Source organism: Telmatherina bonti (assembly GCF_933228915.1).
Source record: "Telmatherina bonti genome assembly, chromosome: 21".
Lineage (NCBI taxonomy): Eukaryota > Metazoa > Chordata > Actinopteri > Atheriniformes > Telmatherinidae > Telmatherina > Telmatherina bonti.
The window spans coordinates 9,397,480-9,419,392 of NC_136630.1; the positions used below are offsets into that span (position 1 = coordinate 9,397,480).

Here is a 21,913-nt window from a genome sequence, read left to right on the forward strand (position 1 = left end):
AAAAGCTGTGTCTCGACAGCTAATTTAGTATTTGCAGAAACTCTCCCTCACAGAGAGGGAGATTTGTGGGGATCCGTTCTCTGATCCGATGAGACTAAAGTTAATCTTTGTAAGATCTGATGATCTAGAAGTGTGATGTGATCTGCAGCACATGCTACGTAGCCTGAACTTGTCTCTTTAGCACTAACAGAAGAAATGATGGCTGGACACAGAAACTTCTACAATATTTCCTCTTTGATTAATTAAACTTGGAGTAAACTCTGCAGTTCATGCTCCAGTTTCAGCCCATGTCTGAACCACTTCGTCCAAGTCACAGGAAGCTGAGCGACTGCAGCAATCATCGGGATGAGAGGCAGGGTACACCTGGACAGGCCAGTCCATCACGGGGTCCACACAGGAGGACAAACAAACATTCATTCCTGGTGATCAGTTAACCTAACATGCATGTTGTGGGACAGTGGGAGAAAGCCGGAGTACCAGGAGCGGAACAACGCAGACACAGGGAGAACGTGTAAACTCTGCACAGAAATGCTCCAGCCTCCCCCAAACCGAGTGTCGAACCTGCAACCTTCTTGCTGTGAGCCGGCTCCAGCTGCAGTTTACATATTTATTCATGCCGGGTGAGCATCTTGTGGTCAACACACATCAACGTGTCATGTGTCTACTACACACCTGTCCATGCACACCAAGTACGCTGTGAAACTGTAAATACACTGGAAAAAAATTAAATCTCAGTAAGATTAAAAATCTTTATTGAGTACACATATGCTTATTTTTTAAAGGTAGGATAATTCTTAGTTTTTATGCCAGAGAATTCCTCTTGTTTTAAAAGTATTTTTACTTCTTTTGGGAAGTCTTAACAAGCCAAATTTTGTTCTGTTGGCAGATAATTTATCTTATTTTAGGCAACATTTACCTCATTTTTGTATTCTTTTTTCTTGTTTTTTAAGATGAGTTTTTGCAGTGTATATACTGGGAAAATTCTAAAACAAACTTGCAAGTTGGATTCCACATCAAGCCACGACAACAGATGCTGCATAAGGAAGACTAAAAGAGGCGCCGGCTTCATCCTGTTGTAGAAAAGACAGGACAACTTGGGGAGTTTCATTGTTTAATCCGGGATCTGAAGCTGGACCGCGGCCGCCTTTAGGACAGACTTTAGGACATCGGTGGGACGGTTGGTGGCATGTGCGTTAGCAGCTAGCGGCTAGCTTTAAGAAGCAAAGAAGAAATAATGAATAATCGACCGCAATGAGGCAAAGTTTAAATAAAAACTGCACCTGCACAGCTCGCAACCGGTGATCTAAAAGTCCACATCTCTTCTCTGATTGGCCGATTATATTTTATTAAGAAAAATCAACCTCAGTTCGAAAAAAAAAAAAAAAAAAAAAGGCTGATGTAAATATTCACATCAATTTGACATTTCCATGCAAATTATTCTCACAAAATATTCAGAGTAGGTGTGTAAAAAGCCTTTAGTGTCAGGATTTAAAAACAGGACACACTCTGGGACTGTGTCTGTGTTTTAATTGATGCGATTGTTTCGTTACTGACCTGGCGGGACCCCGGAGGAAATGGTGGAGGAGGACAGCTGGCCCTGGCCCTTGGAGGTCATTCCTGCCACTTCTATCGTGTAGGTGGTGAGAGCCGTGAGTCCCGTGACTCTGTACTCTAAGGTGACATTCGGCAGGTAGTGTGTAACTCTCGTGTTTGTTCGGTTGAACTCCTCCCACGAAATGCGGTAACCTGCGGAGCAGCAGAGATGGATTAACGACGGAAAAAAAAAAAAAAAAAAGCAATAGCTCTGCAACAATAGCCGCTCTGCGCTACGGAGCGAGCTAACAGAAATATTAAATTAACTTCATCAAAAATTGAATATAGAAAATTTAATCAGCCTGTGATTATACCTCCCTACACTCGCACGTCCTCTGCCTACTCCCACAGAAACACACAAACACACACACACACACGCGCGCGTACACTCATTCACCCTCTCAAAGTTAATGTAATTTGCTCCTTGGCCAGCAGCTCTTTTCATGTGATTGCATAAAGCATTAAGCAGCATTTCTTGGCAAATCAGTAATCTCACATGGCATGTCAGGGTTCGTCTCCTGAGACTGTGCAGCGCACGGAAACGTCCAGGAAAAACACTTAACAACGCGCTGCTTAACCTCAAGCTTTGCAAACATCGCTCCGCATGTGTCTTTCTGAGGAGCTTAACGGAACGCTGCGGGCACAATGTTGAAACCAGCTCACTAAAACCTTAAGCCCGTGATCTCATCTTTATTTAAAATGCTGAACTTTCAGATGCACGTCCCGAAATGGCCTTCATTTCTGCTCACCGTCTGAGGCGGGGAGACTTTTCCTGCTAGATTTCTCGTGAGCTTAGAAGAGGAGAAAAAGCAGGAATATTTTCCTAAAGAGGTTACATTATATTCTGACAAGTGCTGTCTCGCTGCAGCAAAGGTAATATTTGGTGTTGGGATTAAGTAGTAGTACGCGCACGACCCGAACAGAACAAACAAGGAACATTAGCGCTGCTCCCCTGGGCCGCGCACACACACACACACACACACACACCGAACGAGGTCAAGCAGCTAAAGTTCTTCCTGAACGCTGAATCTTGTGATAGGTCTCTGAACACAACATGATTTCTTGGGAAGACTCAGGAGCAGAGCGAGCGTACCTGTGAGAACGCCGTTCTTCTCGCCAGGCTCGCTCCAGCTCACTTTCAGCGAGGTGTCCAGGATCTCGGTGAAGCTCAGGTGACCGACAGCACCGGGGGCTGGAGGGGAAAGAGAGGAATAATGAGGATCGCCTTCAGGCAAATGAGCTGCTCTGCATACAGTGTGATTAACCGTTACCCAGTTGGGATGATTCCAGATTAATGCAAAATATACCGTCCTCGTGCATTTAGCGTATCTCTACAACTTCATTCTGCATAAATAACAGATCTAGCCTGAAGGATGTGCTGCTGCGAGATGCTCGTGCAGACGAGTCTCTTTGCCAGCACTGGGAGATGTGAAAGTGACTTACTGTCCTCGTGAGTCCTCAGTGCTTTAGGCGGGCTGCGGGGGCCGTCTCCAGGTGTAGTGAAGCACAGCACCGAGGTGAAATACTCAGTGAACTTCTTCAGACCCGTCACGTATCCCACATGGACGCTGTCCTGGAAGTTCGGCCGGACTGTTACCATAGCAACATCCTCCTCTTTGCCTGGCTCCCAGGCCAGCAACTAAAAAAAAAAAAAAAAAAAAAAAAAAGGGATGTGAAGGAAACTACGCAGACAGCTGAAGACAATGCAACGTTTATTTAAAATATTTCTCACAAAACTTCCAAAATCCTCCTTGAGTAGCAGCGAGCCACTCCGAGGACTCGTTTGGTGCAATAGCTCTGAGTTTATGTAGGAAAATACCCCGAGGAGGTTTTTGACTTGGGTAAGAAAAAGGGCCTAACAGCTCTAGAGAGGCATGATATCCTCCCACCATGCATGTTCGCTCCACACTACAGCGTCAACAAATGAGATTTGGATCGACCAATTAGCCGCCCGGGTAACGAGTCCCAGTGGCCGGACCGTTGGGTCATTTCCAGTTTTTAAGATGGGAGGGAGCTTCCAGGAAAGGAAAGAGTAGGCAAAGGGAATGTCAGAGGGATAAATGCTTCTCCGTCTGCCACGCTCGCCTCATCTTTTTCCTACAGAGTCTGTCTCTCCTCATCGTTCTCCCCTTCTGTCCCTGAAGTCTCGCTTTGACACACTTTCTCTCACCAACCATGCTCCCCATTCCTCTTTTTACTCGCTGCTTCTTAAGTTGCTCTCCCCGGAGAAAATAAGAAACCAGATATTTAAAATTCAGATTTGCTTCTAACACTGACAATCCCACCCCAGCTGAGTACGACTCCAACAAGCAGACCCCCGCCACAAAGTCGTCCCAGTAGAGTCTGGAAATAACACGAGTACCCTGTAGTTGTGGCTTTGTGACGCCCTGTGGGCGAGATGAACAAGAGACACAGAAATGGACAACATTCAAAACCCTGTGGCAAAATAATGGCATCCATCAGCAGCTTCACAAAATACAGAGAAATGGTGGCAATTATCCAGACAATGACCTCCAGCTGACAAATGGGTAAACAAAGTCCGTTGTTGTCATCGGCACCGAGTTTATGTTTGCCCGCTGGCTTTTCTCTTCCTCCTACGTGCAACGACACAAGTTCAGCCGTGACAGTTCCATCAACGGACGCCACGGCCAGCGGCGGCGGGACCGCCGGAGCCACTGACCTTGTAGCCCTGGTTGATGCCGTTGATGAACTGAGGGTTAGGAGCGGTCCAGGTAAAACGGATTGCTGTTGAGTTGACCGCCTCGACCTGCACGTTGCCCGGCGCGATGGTGGGTACTGGCGGGATGGAGGGCGAAGGAGAAGAAGGAGGAGAAGAAAATGAGGAAGAATCCAACAAAGCAGTGAGAGTTGCTTCCAGCTGACTGTTAGAAGTCTGCTGCATCTAGTTTGCTGTCAGCATTGATCGCTGCTGCTCAGGTCAGGGCAGAAACCACCATCACTCTCCATCTGATACTTACTCCTAACACCAGGGCTCCCCCTGGATCTGGTTGTGACTCTGAGAGTTAATTATGCATTTTAGGAGCATGTCACGGCTTTGTGAGGACAATACAAAATGATGTAGCTGGGTTTTAGTTGATGATAGTGTCCAGACAGTTGTGCAAACATCTTTTTTTTTTTTTTTTTTTTTTTTTGAATGGGTACACTTAACACAGATCTATAAATCATTCCAGCATAAAAAAGTCTAACTTTAAGGAATGAACCAATGTTATGACTACATATAGCAGACAACTTAGCAAATAAATTATTTAAAATTGGATGTTTTGGCAAATTAACTGTAGCATGCTGCGGCAAAAACACATTAAATCCCCAAAACAGGACAGTTGGACAGATATGAAATGGTCTTTTTGCACCAACAAGGCAACTCTAAAAGAGTAATCAGATGTAAACTTGGTATATTTCAGCAGATTTTAAGGTTTTTTTTGAGGTCCTTGAAATTCTGTGGAAACCAGACAAGTGAAGGACAGCAGCTGAAATGCTAATTTAAAAAAGATAAATAAATCTATCTATATAAGATGAAAAGCATCTAAAACTGAAATATCCCCCCCCAAAAAAAAAGACTAGAAACAGGATCAGAGATTCATCTGGACCATCTGCTGATTCCTCTAGTGTTGCTGAATCAGTGTTAACAGGTCTCAGGAAGTGATGAATCCTTCCTGGATCTCACAGAGAATGGTACAAAACGGAGCCAATATCCTAAAAATATACTGCTGCATACTGCAATTCTGTTCAAGCATGAACCTTTCAATAAATCCATCCATCTATTTTTCTTCTTTCCTGGAAATATATGAAGAAATAAGAGGTTGCTCAATCGTTCGCAGACTGGAGGAAAATAAGACTGGAAGCCTTGTTTATCATGCGTGTTTATCAGACTTTCAGGAGAGGCTTAAATGAATTCTTGTTAAATGAAGCAGGGTTCTCACCTCCCTGCAGAGTCCATTCAGTGACCTTATGGCTGAATGCACCCAGTCCTGCCCCATTAAAGGCAGCCACCTCAATCTCATAGTTGGTCCAGATAATAAGGTCCTCCAGCAGCAAGGTGGTCACGTCTGGGCTAGAGATATTCTTAATCTGGTAATCCACAGGCAGCCCAGTGAGACGGTACCTGAAACACACATTAATGACATCTAAATGATGAATTATGGATTATTAACAACGCCTGCTGCAGATATGGATTAATGCGACGCCATGGTTGTGGCAGCTGGATGGTTCTACTGATAAAGCCTGATAAAGACTAATGCTGCAGTACCTCAAAGCCCCTGCTAGGGGGAGACAAAGCACCAGCAAACAAGCCATTAAACACCACTGACAGCTTAGACTGCTGTCTGGAAAACACCTGCGGTTTCATTTGGGTGTAATGAATAAAAAGTCTGACAGGAAACCAAACTAATTACATGTTTACAGGATTTACAGTCAGTTTGGCTTATTGCTGACTGTGTCTGTTAGTATCACCAAAGTTTGTTGAAGTTAACCACTAATTAAATGTTGATTTTTCTCTCAGACAAAACATTTTAGCACTGACGGTGTTTAACTGACACGGTTTCAGTGTTATATGTGGAGCTCAAGCTCAAAGACACACACACACACACACACACACACACGTAATAAGTTTAGAAGTTAAATCAGTCAAACAAAAGTAGTTCAATATTGGTCTTTGACTGAAACTGAGGTTTTACCACATAAACTTCTACATATGACATAAAAATGAGGAGCTAGAGGGGTGTTAGTAGAGAGGATGATGGTTGGGAATCTTACCGGATGATGTAACCCCTGAGGATGCCGTTCTGGTGGCTCTCCTGCGGAGGCTGCCACTGGATCATGATGGACTGGTTGGTCCGACCGCTGGCGATGACGTTCTGAGGAGAAGCGCTGGGAGGCTCCTCGGGGAGAGATACACTGTGAAAGACACAGATACATGCAGTGGTCTCGAAAGGAAACATTAAAATACAGATCTTTAGTTGAATTCAAGTTTAATAAATAAAATAATTAAGTAAAAACTAACCAAACAGATGTCTGTAGCTTAAAAAAGATCTATAGATATTTTTATCCCCAAATAAATCTCAACATATTTCCACCAGCAAAGTGCCTTACAGGGTTAGGGTTAGATAAAGAGTTTTGTAACAAACAGACGGAGCCCCACCACCTCCCTACACGCCCCACATGACTCTCCTCTGGCTTGGGAGTTGGCAGCGCAAGGCGGCATGACAGACTGGTGGAGCGAGCAGGGTGAGGGGTGGGGGGATTCAGTGCTTGGAGCAGTGTAAGACTACACAGAGGCCAAACTTGAACCCACATGTCTCCAGCAGCTTTCAGGACAGCAGAGAGATGAAGTGTGTGTGCAAATGTGTGTGTGAGATGATCTATGATTATGTGTTACTTTGCATGTTTTAGCGTGTCGGCTTTGCACTGATCCTTAACTGAAGGGATCATGTAAGCTTGTTGTCTAGGAAACAGATTTTATGAGAACAATGAACTCTCTAAACCCACACGCAGAAAAAAGACCCATGATTAGAACAAACTGAACGGTAATATCCCTGGAATTCTACATTTGTAGAGACTGTTACGTTAAACATCAACATAAAGCCGACCTGTGTCTTATTGACCAGTAGAAGACGCGCGATGGTCGTTGGACATTGCAGATATTTGTCCCAGTACAGGCAGATTTATTAGACCAGCTTTCATTTGTAAAAGCTTGGTTATGAAATTACTGAGGTTGCATGAGGAAAACATCCAGAACTCCCCTTAAAACTGATTGAAACACAAAAAGCACCAGTTTGAACAACTCTAGATTTCATGTACTCCTTGAGTCAACACTTAGGTAAATGCTTTGAAGGAATTACGATAAAATAGCGAAGTGAAAGCACCATGATGTGATGCAAAAAGCCAGATACGCAGTCACAGATCCAACCATTTCTCTCTGTTTAAATACAGCAAACTTTAGCTGCCCACCTTGGAGTTTTATCCTGATTCGCTTCATTGGCCAGGCATATCATGAAAACATCATTAAATTAAATTATGCTGATCTCGTGTGTATAAAAAAAAAAAACAGCTTGAGACACTACAGAAGACAGAAAAGCACAAAGCCGTCAGCTTAGCTTGACATCTCTTGGATTTCTTACAACTACTTGAACTGGTTGAAGAGGCAGGTTTTCAAGGAAGGCTTCCTTGCTTACAGTTAAAAAGTCTCTGAAGAATTTGGTTTAAAGATGCAGATTAAAGGTGCATTCACATCAGAACAGTCCGCTAGACTCAGTTCTATTGGGGACTCGGCTCCAATTATAGGGGGGTGTATCCATTCAGACTGAGATCGCGTTCACGCCAAACCTTTACAATAACATATCCCCATTCCCACCAGAGGTGGCGCTGCACTAGTATTTAGCAAAAGAGGACAAGACTCACATGAAGAAGAAAACTTCATGAGAGTCTAAGAAAACTTCTTTTTTTTTTTATTGTGTCTTATGTAAGTATCCTGCAGGAATACACTGCAACAAGGGACGCAGTATGAACAACAGGCTAGGCTGAGGACTCTTAACGCCGTCGCTATGTATTTACCCACAATGCAATGCTACATCAAATGCAGGAAGTGACTATTTTTTGTAGTTCATTACCTGTATTTGGTTTGCTTGAGACAAACCGAGACCTGCGTTTGTAAGCAGACAGATTCTGCTTCTTTGGTCCGAATCAGAATTTGTTTGGCGCATTCACAGCTCTCCAAACAAAGCGGACTTTCCGAGCAAACGGACTCGGATTCGTATCAAAAAGGCTGATGTGAACGTGTCCTAAAGCCTCCCTGCTTGCAAAAAGAACATTTACTACACATCTCTTGCTTTAATAAAAGGTCCATGATGTTGATTTGAAGCAGGAACTGTTAACACCTCCATCACTCACCGGTCTGTCTCCTTACTGAACTGCCCCTTTCCCACATCATTAATGGCACAGAGACGGAACTGGTAAGAGCGAGCTGGGATCAAGCCGTTCACCGTCACGGCTGTGGATTCCGGTTCGATATTGGTCAGCAGGATGGCCCACGGTGCGTCTGAAACAAAGAAAGCAAAGCATCTTAAACATCTCACTCTAACTGGGAAAAGTGTCTGGTAATTATAAACTCAATCCAAACTCATCAAGTCATTCTGACACAGAAAAAAAAAAAAGGCAGATTTGCACAACATGCTTCATCTGCTAAAACTCAACTTAGTTCCAGAAACTTCACAGCATCCAGCTTCAGATCGAAAAGCAGTGATGGACGTCCTTAATTAGCCTCATCGATCGAGCTTTTCAAATTCTATTTGAGCTGCTCATGAGGTTTTTGCTCTATTTGCTTTGCATTTAAGCTCTGGCATCACAGAAGCCTCCCTGCATGAAGTAAAAGGCCTTAAAAAAGCAACATTTAAGATTTCTTTTCAACCCGTTGCTACAAAGTTGATCCCAAGAGTCGAGTTCCCTTTCCCTTCCTCCTCAAACACAACTAGTTATTAATAATTTAAAGCCCTTAAAGTTGTGAAAACTGACACGAAGAGTTGGATGGAGCGACTTACTGTTCTCAGAAACCTCCAGGATGTAGCGGATGAGGGGACTGTTGCCATCAAACGGCTTCGCCCAGGCCAGGTTGATGGCTCTTTTTTCAGATTTGCTCAGCAGGGCGATGGGGTTCTCTGGGGCGTGGGGAAGCTGCCTGCGGGGAGGAGGGCACAACTCTGATAAATAAAAGGACCTCTCCATCTCTTGCAGAAGCCTCACATAAAGCTGAATTTTCTATAACAGAGAGATCTGCAAGGCAGGTGATGAAATGGGACTTGACAAGAAAGCAGAGTTGCTTCCTTGTCAAGATGGACACAGGCAAACAAAACGAGATAAATATTACCTGAGGGAGGGTGGAGGGGTGCAGGAAGACAGATTGGAAGAAAATACACAGACAAAGACTTAAATAAATGAGGCTAAAGCTGGGGATCATTAATTCCTTCAGCCATAGATTCTGATAAGCGCAGACAGACCTTAAAGCAATGAGCGGATAGTAAGTCATTCAAAAGGCAGCCAGCCAACAACGAGGCTGATAGCAGGACAATGACAGAAAACGTCAGTCAGCTAGGCTAACACAGAGTTAGATGTCACATTCATATTCAATTTAACCTTACTGCGGCGTCTCACCGGGGGCCAAAATAGCAGGTATGGTAGGAAGATGGGGAGGATAAGATTCGAAGGGAAAAGATGTCTGCGTGAGGACAAATGTGTGTGAATGTGAGGTGCCGGGAATGGAGGAGGTGGGCGGGGGTCACCAGAGGCTGGAAGTGTGTCAGGTGGGAATGAGGACAAGAGAGGTGAGGAAGAACAGGCTTCATTTCAGTAGAAATGAGTCAGAGGTGTCGATAAGACAAGTGTGGTGAGGGGTGCAAATGTCTGACTCTCTGCGTGTGTGTGTGTGTGTGTGTTGCAGAGAACATGCCCCTTCTTGCGTCTTTGGATTGGAGAATAAAAATTGGCAAGAGTGTGAAAGAAACGCCAGGCAAGGGATGAGGATGAGGGCAGGGATTACCTGACGCGGAGGTGGGCGCTGCGGGAGTCGTTGCCTCCGACCGAGGTGACTCTGCAGGTGTACGTGCCGATGTCGCCCGACCAGGTTTGGGAGATGTGCAGGGTGCCGTCTGCATCCAGTCGCATGCGGGGGATGGACTGCACGTTGATCACGGCGCTGTCTTTTTCCCACACGTGCCTGGAATACAAAAGCATCCGTCAGGTTTCCTGTTCAAATGGGATCATCAGCATCATCAGTATCAGCTTAATCCCATTTTTATCCTCCTGTGTTTTCCATCATTGCAATTTGCCACCTCCTCACATGTTGCATTTTAGGGGAATTAAGCTTTTAAGTCCCCATTATGGAGTCAGAACAATAATTCCTGATCGGTAACATCGGATATATATGTGACACAAAGAACACAAAGTATTTGTCGTTTTCATGACTCACTTTTTTGCATATTTATATATATATAAAAAAAGCTAAAACTTAAATTCTCTTAACGGTGAGGCAAAACTAGTTGTCGGTTTCCTCCCTGTTTGGGAACCAAATGTTAATTTTCTGAACTTTCCAAACAAAGTACAATAACACACAATAAACCTGACATTATTACCATGACAATGATGGATAGGAGACTACGCAGCTTCATTCTGTTGCTGCTGAAAATCAGTTTTAATAATAATACATGATTTACTCCTGAATTAACAGTGAAGCTAAGCAGCATCAGCAGCGATGTTTATGACTGAAGCTCAGGATGTTAAGGCTGAAACATCCTCATAACTATTATGATTTCATATTAACCCTTTCATGCATGAATTAATAAAAAAAACCAGTATTTTTCCTCTACAGACATATGCAATGATACTATTTTGGTTTATTAGTGATATTTACAATTTATCATGATTTATTATTTATTTTAATGTATTCTATATAATATTTATAAAATAATAAACAATCATAATTATCTGATGTAAGTATAAAATATAGATAGATCATTTTCTTTTCCTATTTATTGTAAAGGCAAACTCGTGTAATTACATTATGTTTAATCATATCATATATTTATTTATTCTCCAGTGAGTGGAAACATATTGGATGACTCACTAACATCCACTGAAGCGGTTTCCCCCCCCCCCCCCCCCCCATACAAAAATAGCATCCTCATTCATGAATATGGAGGAAAAAAAAGCTTGTAAATAGGTGTCCACTACAGGTCCACTATGCATGAAAGGGTTAAAATCAAGAAGTTGCTCTTCCCAAGTGGACCACGATCCGGGTGCTTCTGTTTTAAATGTGGAACTTTTCTTGTTACAGCACCATCCTAACCTATTTTAATGCTCAATAAAAATATAAATCCATGACATGATTCCTCAGATTTATCTTCCATTAAATTTCCAGAATCTGAAACGCTGAATTGTGATGCTGCCGTTCTTTTCCGGCATGTGGAAGAACTTGGATAGGCATTTGCATCACAGTTATGAAGTTAACTCACACTGACAGTGTGTGTTTTTTTTTCTCACCGCAAGTGAGGATAAACATGTTATTAACGCATCATTTCATCTTGCTTCACTGTGTCTTTTCAAACCTGCCATCCGAGCAGACCCGCGTTCGTTTCATAGCAGCTGATGGCTGCATATCAAACAACGGCCGGCTCAAATGCAGCCTCTGATGCAGCTTTCCCCTCTGAACATAAAGGGACAGAGTGGTCTATTGATCGGTACTGATGTCAGGTACAAGGCTGGAGTTCAGTAAATTTTCAGTCCATGAAGTTGTGTGTTGCATCGGGTTAAACAACAATTTTAATGTGGAGCTATTTGAGAAAAGCTTTCTTGTGTTTGTCTGACACGGTTGCAAGTTTCACTCTTTGAAAGATGTTTATGCTAATTTTTTGCGTGTGATTCTATGGAAGCCTTTGGTGGAAGCCTTAATGTTTCTAGAGCGGGGCTGGAGCGTGGCAGCATGGAATAAGATACAAACAGGAAATTAAAAAATACTTTCCTCCAAATGTAAATGTGTTCTAAATCATTTGCAACCAGACTCGCCACTCGTGTTTGGTTAAAGCACTTCTGACAACAGTTCAGTCTTTAAAATGACTGAATGTTTTCACAACTTTTTACAAAGTATCTTTTTCTTTTTGTGCTTTAGGCTAGGCATAATCTTTTATTTTCGTATAAGAATTAATATGGCATTTATTAGGCTTCTAAATAAACACCTAACGAGAATGGACCATTTCAAGCCATCTTGGAAATGGTGCATTTCCAAGATGGCTGCCTTCAAAATCCATTTTGATCAAATAAATACACATTTTTAGGAACAAAAAACAACTTTTTATACTGAAAAACTAAAAAAAAAAGTCACAATTGTAGTAAATTGCGTGACTTGAAGCCAAATAATTTAAAAAATGAGCATCTTTCAGTACTGGATTTAAAATATTATCTAGCTAGGTGACATTGTGGTAGAAGGGCTAAAACGTTTCACTAAAATCTTCTCAATTCAGACGCAATTATGTAACTAAACCAGTATAGCTAGCTAAACTGCCTGATTGTGTACATTAGGAGCTAGCTTTTTAGCTAACCTTTTAGCTAAACATTCTCCTGCTAGCAGACTATACAGCAAGTACTTAGCTGACACTGAGCAGCATATCGAATGTGACAGAATGTCAACACTGTACCATGGATGCTCTTTAACATTATTTTCTTATACAAACTGAAATAATTGAGACTGGTTAAAACATTTGAAAGTTAATAAAACGTTGACGACCACTGTGTCCAACTAAGACCTCATCTCAATCAAACCCTGACAGGGAACTGAATTTTACCAGATAAATAGCCAGCATCTTTAAACTTGATTGATAACAATTGTTGAAATTAAAGTAATTTCAACTAAAATTGATAGCAAAATCAACAGCTTAACAAAAGTAAACAAATTATATTGATCTTTATGCCTACACGATTAAACCATGAAAAACTTCGGCACTGAATGGTACCATTTTCGGATTCGGTGGACAAGTTTCTCAACAGAAGATTCCATGTATTGATTAATAAATAAAGGATGCTGGTTTCATCCAGACACACTCTGCTAAGAATTGTAGCTAAATTGTTTAACCTTTTCTTTGATCATTGATCTGAAAGTTAGTGTGGAAGTTGGAGGGGGGGGGGGGGGTCACGTCTTTTAGTAGAACTTTTCTAGCAGTATCTCTACCATACAGACCTATATGGTGGAGTGCTCCCCTGATGTTTGTAATTCTTTAAATTATTCCTATACCTGCAGAGAACCTCTGGATGATCTTTATTGTGACCACTGGCTTGTTAGTTACTGCCTCATCAACACACTTTTCCAGTCAGATTAAGGTTTTGTCGCTTCTTGTTAGAATAATAGACACTGCTCTGCTGTTGGACACTTAACCCTCTTTGGACATTTTCCATTTCTGCAGATAAGTGCCAGAGATTAGTTATACAATTTTCTCAACCACAGGGACAGGGTTTCACTCTGAAGCGCACCTTCACCTTCCTCAGCATTATATTGAATAAATTCAATTTGGCACAGATGTACTCCAGTCAATTTCTTACAAGCTGCACAAAATGAGATATTTTTGTGTTTTTTCAACAAAAAGCTCAGAAAATCTGTGCTTGCTTTCTCACCAAAGAGAAGCGTTTTGATGGATGAATGAATAAAAGGAAACTTGAAAGAGTTTGAAGATGTCAACACTGTAAGTAGTCGGTACTAAATGGGAATCATGGAGAAAGCCAATTCCCCACAAAAGCAAAATTAACACTTCCTTTAGTAACTCATGCTTAATTCACGCATGTTTGTACTTCACTTATTTTCCTTTTAGTCTTTTAGAGAGCTTGAAATTTCACTCTACTTCCCTTACAGTGAATCACTTAAATAAGTTGTATTAATTGGCTGGATGAGTGAGGCTGTAAAAAAAACACACTTATTCCGCTTTTTAACCAAAACCATGTCAATATTTAGAGCCAGTGTTCAACGCAGAAGCAGTTGGTTTTAGTTTCTGCCACAGTGTTGCGGGACCAGTACTCTAGAGCTGGTTCTGTAGGGGAATGGGGGATCAGTGGGGGGTTGTTCGTCCTTCATTTAAGCAATTTGTCAACGATACTCACTAAACCACTACAACTAAGCACAAAAAAAAAAAAAAGATATTTATGTATGCTTGACTATTTCTCCCCTTTAACTTTCACACTAGCAAAAACATGTTTTTTTTGTTTGTTTTGGACAAGAACAAACAGGCTAAATGTTTTTAGCAAATGGTCGCAATGTTAAAAAATAGAGATTAAAAATAATGTAACAACAGTGAAATGGTTGAAATTTGAAACAGATTCAGTGTTAACAGGGTAGTGTCATAACAAACAGTTTGGGTTTTACGTACCCAAATTAGCTGGTAGAGGTGCTCAGCGAAGTTTATTTCCACAACTTTTTAAAGAAATTCATCGAAGTCACTGCACTTTTACCAAACGGTAGACAGGGACTTTAAAGGGTCAATAATGGTGATGTATTATACATAATTAGAAAACGTGATTAGATACTTTTACAACAACGAACAATGTGTGACAATAGTGGTTCTGTGGAATGAGGAACCCAGCTAAAAATGTGGGTATCACTCCACCCCCCACCGTCTAAAAATGGCTAATGTTTTTTTATGTGTGAAATAGGAATCATCGAATTCATCATGCAACTCAAAACAATAGACTATCACCAGCAGAACATTACAACAGTTTTCAGCACCTATATTTTTTTAGTTTAGTTGTGTTGCTAAATCCCCAGGAGCAGCATCCTTACAAGTTACGCCATGTTGTATAGATGACTAATCAGGCTTTTCAGGAACGTAGAACACAACCAGTCGGTTTTATTATAGAGCAGAATTAATCCAACGAACAGTATTTTCTTATATTTTGTGCTAACTTGTTTGGCATTTAGAATCATAGTTTTCATCTTAAATTCTAAACACTACTTATGCTTATAAATGTGTTTTGATTTTGTCATCTGGTGTCCGTAGATAGCGCTTGAGCTTAGTGCATATTTTCTGTTTAGCTGTTAATAAACACTGGTTAGCCTGAAAAAAAACAAAAAAAAAACGCTCGTTGCGTTGCAAAGAATATTCAAAACACAAACTGATGTTTACCACGGTGTTTATAGATTCATGCTGGTGATGATAAAATAACATTTTGCAGGCAAAACGAGACGAACATTTTGATCCGAGTAAATAAACTTCCTCGGTGCACTTCGGTCCTCTGCGAGAGTTTGCAGTACACAAGAGGGAGGTACAGACTATTTATTAGAAGAGATGTTTACTGTTGTAGTTTTCTTTCTGTGGAAACCAAAAACACTTCATAGAAGGTGTTATAATGTACCCAGCTCTGATTGGGCCTGTGTATCAGATCTGGTCCAGAAGGGTGTGTTAGCGAGCCCTTACCTGATAATTACACTGGGGTCGTGTTGGACTCCACAAGTCATAATGGCTTTAGTTCCTTTGATAACGCTCTGGTCCTGTGGGGGGGTCGTAATCCGAGTGCGAGCTGTGGCAAGAAAAGAAAGACTTGAGGGAACAGCCAACAAAACGGGCTTCCTCAAATGAACAATAGCAGGGAAAAAAGGCAAATGAATTTCAGAAAAACTCATTTCTGTTGAAATGACACGCTGCTGGATTGGGTTTTACTTCATGATGGTTTGTTGGAGAAAACACCTGAGTGATTACTCCAAATGTGCGCAGAAGAGTGCTTTGTGTCTGGAGGAACTGAGTGTGTTTTATACAGCAGAGCACTGTTTCCTAACAGTCCTGCTTGTCAAACCTCTGCTGCTGTGAACGTTCCTGCTTCTCAGCATCCAGGAATGACAGCTTACATGCTTCCTTTGCATTGCAACACACTGAGCATGCTCAGAGGTATAAAAAAAAAAAAAAAAAAAAAAAAAAAAAAGATGCAGAAGGTGTTGTCTATCTCACCCTTGGACACTTACCCCAAACAATGAGGTCAGCTGACGCCTCGTCGATGCCCCTGGAGTTGCTTGCCATGCAGGTGTAGGTCCCGGCATCAGAGATATGTGAGGGGGAGATGAGCAGACTCCCTGACTCCAGCAGAGTGAACCTGGGCAGCTGCACGGAACCGCTGGCCAGAACACGTTCACCTTTATTATGCAAACAGGCAGAAGAAAAAGAAACTAATGAGAGGGAAGATGTGTCAACAGAGAAAAGGGCCAAACGGAATGAGAGAGGGGGGGAATTTGGCATTCAGGGATACAAAAATAGAGAAAGCTGGCTTGTGATAAACAGGAGTGTTCTCCTGATCTGCTATTGGAATGCAACATGAAAAGCCTGGCACAGGGTAAATCCTGGTGAAGGAATCTAATCAGGCTTTATTTGTTAAGCCACGGCAAACTACGGTCCCCTGTGTAATGGATAACGGACTAATCCCTGCAAGTGTGCGTGTGCACACGAGCATGCGTGCAGCCCGGACCTTTCTGCCAGGTTATAGCTGGTCTTGGAGCTCCAGAGGTCTCGCAGTGCAGGATGACTGACATCCCGTCGATCACGGTGCTGTCGGAGGGTCCAGCTGTGATATTCGGCGCGATGCCTAGAGGAGACAAAACGTAAGAACACAGAGCATAAACAGAGCTCAGTACAGTAGAGGGTTAAAGGGGCGAGAGGAAAACTATCTGAGGTAAAGCCGCACTTCAAACGCATTTCCTGTAAGCACCCGCCTGCTGCATCTCAGCGTTTACCCGGCGCTTTGTCCCACTAATTCTAAAAGGATTGACACAGCCTTCACCTTGGAGCCACATCTGGTACCTGCCAGGTTTCTTTTTTTTTTTTTTCATTTAAATACGCTGAGGAAAGGCAAATATATGGAAAGGAGGAGAGAAAATGACTGAGAGAAGCATAGATGGGAAGAGAAGCCTTATACAGGTAACTAAAATCCCAATTTGTGATATGCCATAAATCAAACGCTTTTTACAGGATGACAGGAAACTGTATCACTCCCAGCAGAACGGAGGAGCGAGGAGTTTGTCAGAGGAGCAGAGTGGATCTCAGGACGCAGAGGAAGCAGGGAACATGTCTGAGTTGTGAAAGAGGAAAGTGATGAGATGTGGATAGAGGAGAAAGAGAAAGAGAGGCGGCGATGTCAAGGAGGAAAAAAAAAATATGGATAGAGGGGATGATTTAGTGAGACAGAATATTATGAATTCTGATAACAAGGTGCGTCATGGAGGGAAGGCAGCAGGAACTGAGACACAGTGAAGAAAATTACATGTCAGAAAGTTGCAGAAAAGATGCACAGCGAGAGAGAAATTACCACTGATTTTCTAATTCCAGCAGTGACAAAAGCTCTGATAAAAAAAAAAAAAAAAAGGAGAAAAAAAAATCTACAAATTCACAATTATTTCAGATAAGAGTGAGGCGGCAGAAACATGCATTTTGCATAGTTTTGAATATATTCTCTTATTTGCTACAAGCAGAATATCTTTTAGTTTGCATAAGAACATAAAGCAATTTGAAGATTTGAACTTGTTTAACGGAGAATAAATCTACCCCGAATGTCTGACTGCCATACTGTGTAACATTACAGCAAAAACTACTTTAAACTACTAATATGATTCAAACGTTAGCTCACATGGACACTAAAAGATGCACAAGCTCACATGGATTGAGAGGATTTACACAAATAAAATTCTATTGCTCAAATGCTTAAAATGTTTTCTTCCCTTCAAGTGTTTCAAGCTTATGTAAAAAGATCATATTTATTCCACCTAAGGAGACATCAAGGCAGCTAATCTGATCCGCACACCAATGGAAAAAAACGTACTTCAAACCAAACTTGTGGTTTAAAATACCTGCTACCCTTGCTGTCTCACAGATCACGTTCATTTGGCACCAAGCTCCTTAATATAACCCTAACAATCATAACTGTATGAATAACTTTAACCCTAAATCCAAAATACGATCATTTTCGAACATTTAGGTTTCAACAAATACAGTATCCTGGTTAGTAAATGATTTTATTCATAGTAACTATTATTTTTATCATTTTGTCCCTTACACTGATCCTTGTCATTCAAGACGGGGTGTCAGCTGATAAAAAAAAAAAAATAAAACAACAGTTTGTAGATGTGTGTTTATATTTTAAACATGAATATGAAATGGTTAACATCAATGTTTTTGTTTTGTTAGTTTTTTAACCATTCTACAAGCAGCAATCATTTGGAAATATAAATGACGACAACAATATTAACTAAATAAAAACCAATTAAAGGAAAAATTGTAGAAAAATCCAGATTACATATAACATTTTGAAAGTTAAACTGGGCCATGTAGAAAAGAAGTACCTCAAATAAAATCTTGATAAAAGCTATGATCTTAAAAGGTTATATTCCAGAAAGACAGTGAATGCAACACATAGTGTCGTGATGACATTAAACTCAACATTACCTTTTCAGACTAAAAGCTTAAACTTACAGACCAGCAGCTGCGGCTCCTTTGAAATATTTGTCTTGGTTCCCTTAGAAAAGTCACTGCTCCCAAACTGCTCTGCACTTCGCATCACTCTGAGCTTCTAGCTTTCTCTAACTTAATAACAATTAATGTTTCCGTGTTAGAAAGATACATTTTATTCAGTGTTTCCCTAAAAGCCAAATGTTTTTGCAGCTATTGTTACAAAAATTACAATGTTTTAATCAAACATTGCTTTCATTTCCCAACTCTGCACCTGCTCTCCCACAGTCTTTCTCATCATAGTGTAATCCTAGACTGGGGGGGTCCAAAGTTGGTCCTCGAGGGCCGATGTCCAACAGGTTTTTTATGTATCCCTTTTCTGACACATCTAGTTAACATTAATATTTTAGCCAATGAATTTCTGCACAGAGTTCATTTGAATCAGCTGTGTTGGAGCAGGGATACATGGAAAACCTGCAGGATTGTGGCCCTTGAGGACCGGAGCTGAACACCCCTGTTTTAGGCTGTCATCATATATGATTGTTCCATCAAATATAAGTCCTGCATCTGCCCAGATGGATTCTCAGCATAGCTGGAAAACAGGACAAAGGGTTTCAGCTTGTTTCAGCCCCAACGGAAGTCAGCTCTTCTCGTTCAGCTCTTACAGCCGTCTCATTCCCCAATGACACATTAGTAATCTTTACACGCGTCTCTGGGAGCATGCTACTGCTGCTTGCTCTCATCATCCCCCCGTCTACCACTAGTTCTGTGACATTATTGTATTATAACTGATTTATTGATGCCAGAAAAATGTCTGTCATGTTGTTTGTAGATCAACTTTGGTGTTTCGTCTCAGTATTTATATGCTAATTAACACTGTGCTAATCACTGCAGACTGAACCTACCGCTCACTGCAAACATTAAACAACAGTTATCAGAAGTTAATTGTTTGTCCTGTCTCAGATACTGATAATTAAAAAGAAACCTCTTTTGGATTGGGAAGTTTCCAGTGCTAACTAGCTGTCCACAGACATAAAGACAAACAAAAACACACACACACACAAAAAAAAAAAAATCTAATAAAATACTGAAATTGTGTTTGTGCTCCTAAATTTCTATGAATTCTGGTAAATTATGACTAAGTGAGCTAAGATGTCACAACTGTTGTCAATGTTATATTTGAGGAACTCGGAAGAAATCCATTCAAAGCATTAAATCTGCTACACTCCTCCCTTTGTCAAGGAAAATTTTTCCATTTTTGCAAAGACATGACACAGTTTCATCCCTGAATCTGAAAAATAGGCCTTTAAGCGGGGATTTCAACATGGGGTTGTAAGATATAAAAAGGGTGATGCTGATTTCAAGCCAAACAGATGGTCCCGTCTTTAACAGCAGTAATTATCTGTGGGAATCAGTTCTCAGTAGCTGCTGGAGTACTCACTGGTAACAGCCAGGTACGTGTTGGTCTGAACTTCTCCTGCCAAATTCCTGGCAAAGCACTGAAACATGCCGGTGTCATCAGGAAGAAGGCCGTTGACCTGCAAGCTTCCCCCCACCAGCACCCTATACCTGGGCGTCTTCACTGGATCAATGGGCAGTGCATCCTTGTACCACACAATGTCCGGCTGGGGAACTCCTGCAGAGGGTACGTGAAGGTTCATCAGATTGTTTCTGATAAATACTCTTATTGTCAAACACACCTGTCCTGACATAATTTATCTACACAGACCACTCACCCCGAGCCTGGCAGGGAATGTCCACCACCTTCTCCATCTCAGCTGTGATGTGCTTCTCCGGTTCCTTTATGAACTGTGGTGGTTCTAACATATTGAAAAGGGAAAGAAAAAAGAAAAATGATTTAAAATAAAAAAAAGCAAATCTGAAACAGTTCAGAAAGTATTCAAATAAAACAGAAACTTCCACCATGTGAGCTAAAATCATCACTGACAGTGCAGGCAAAGCATGACACTGCATCAAAGTTGTTGAATTGTAAGATCATACAGTTTGATTAAAAAACGGTTTTTAATGCAGGCTATTTCTCTGAGTCAAGGGGAGAGGGAGAGAGTCGACTCAGTTAGCAGTATCAAGGGAAAGGTTCACCCTACCTTGTGCTTTGAGTCACATCACAACCTTGAAGACATCAAAGTGTTTCAGTGCGATGGAATGAAAGTGACTCAAGCAATGCTATTAAACTGTTTCTTGAGGCCAACCATTAGTTTTCTCCCTTTTAAATCAATAACGCTTTCCAGTTACTGGCTCACGACTTCACAGCGTCACGTAGTGAGACGAGAAATATTTACATCCATTTCAATCCATCTTATTTCTTTGAACTTGCAAGCCTAAATGCTAAGTTTACCCCCACAGATGTGCCTGATGTATGCGCCGAAACGTGGAAATGGATTTTTCATTCACGCTTTAATGCTGATGTGAAAACACAAACAAAAGCAAATGGAATCATTCCGTCTTTGCCTCGTGCATATCGTAATGTCTTCAAACTTCACAAACTATTCTGAGGCACAGGACCGAAATGCAGAAGAAGGACGCAATCAAGTGCTGCAAGTCTTGCAGGAAGAAATGGAAAGAAGTGGATTCAGACAAAAACACATTCTGCAAAAGTCCAGTCTACTTTTTTGTGCTTGGGAGATGAGAGGGTCAGAATGCCTTCCATGTTGCTTGTGTTTGTTTAACACTTTTATATGAGTGACAAACCCCATCATGGCTGTTTGGTAATGGCGATTTTCTCTCTTTTTAAATAGGTTTTGTCATAACATGTATAAGTGTGAATTGGTGTGAAAGCGTAGCGGTAGCAGGTTTAATTAGGAGATATTGTCACCCATAATTATGGACGTATAAGGGAAGATGATGACTGTGGTGCTGCTTGCGCTGGTGAGAATAAACGGGGACTTACCGAGTACGTGCAGGTAAGCGCCCGCACTAACTGACGGCACGCTGCTGCTGCGGAGAATGGCTTCGCATTCGTAGTAGCCGGCGTCGCTCACCAGAGGACTGAGGATGGTCAGTCTGCGGTTGAAGTCGCTCAGGCCGCTGGTCACAATCACGCCATTCTTACGCCATGAGATACTCAGCTTGATAAGAGGTCTACAAACGCAAGGACACACTAGCATTTGTCACAACCGTCCTCACCCTGTCTTATCATGGGTCATTCTATTCCCCAATGACCCTGCAGTGGTATGATTTTTACCTGGCGTTGGCCACACACTCCATCGTGACCTCTGAGGTTCCTGTGACCACGCTGGTGTTCCTGGGAGGAATGATAATGGTGGGGGCAATGGGATCTGCTGGCCCTCCAACGTCTAGACACACCAAAGAGAGGAAAAAATAAAAATATA

General features: G+C 41.7%; 1 protein-coding gene across 1 annotated transcript in view; it reads right to left on the reverse strand.

Moving 5' to 3' along the window:
* The window catches only part of sdk2b (sidekick cell adhesion molecule 2b), a gene marked incomplete at its 3' end in the record, with an annotated part of 102,176 nt that overhangs the window by 35,272 nt on the left and 44,991 nt on the right, over positions 1-21,913 (reverse strand). Inside the window, exons 5-20 of the mRNA XM_079260372.1 lie at positions 21,766-21,877; positions 21,472-21,662; positions 20,300-20,383; positions 20,005-20,199; positions 16,591-16,707; positions 16,094-16,261; positions 15,552-15,654; positions 10,142-10,318; positions 9,147-9,283; positions 8,500-8,647; positions 6,367-6,507; positions 5,535-5,716; positions 4,274-4,389; positions 3,037-3,232; positions 2,687-2,785; positions 1,555-1,746 (exon numbers count right to left, since the gene is read on the reverse strand). Coding sequence (XP_079116498.1) covers positions 1,555-1,746; positions 2,687-2,785; positions 3,037-3,232; positions 4,274-4,389; positions 5,535-5,716; positions 6,367-6,507; positions 8,500-8,647; positions 9,147-9,283; positions 10,142-10,318; positions 15,552-15,654; positions 16,094-16,261; positions 16,591-16,707; positions 20,005-20,199; positions 20,300-20,383; positions 21,472-21,662; positions 21,766-21,877 — 2,358 coding nt within the window. The remainder of the gene's footprint in view (positions 1-1,554; positions 1,747-2,686; positions 2,786-3,036; positions 3,233-4,273; positions 4,390-5,534; positions 5,717-6,366; positions 6,508-8,499; positions 8,648-9,146; positions 9,284-10,141; positions 10,319-15,551; positions 15,655-16,093; positions 16,262-16,590; positions 16,708-20,004; positions 20,200-20,299; positions 20,384-21,471; positions 21,663-21,765; positions 21,878-21,913) is intronic.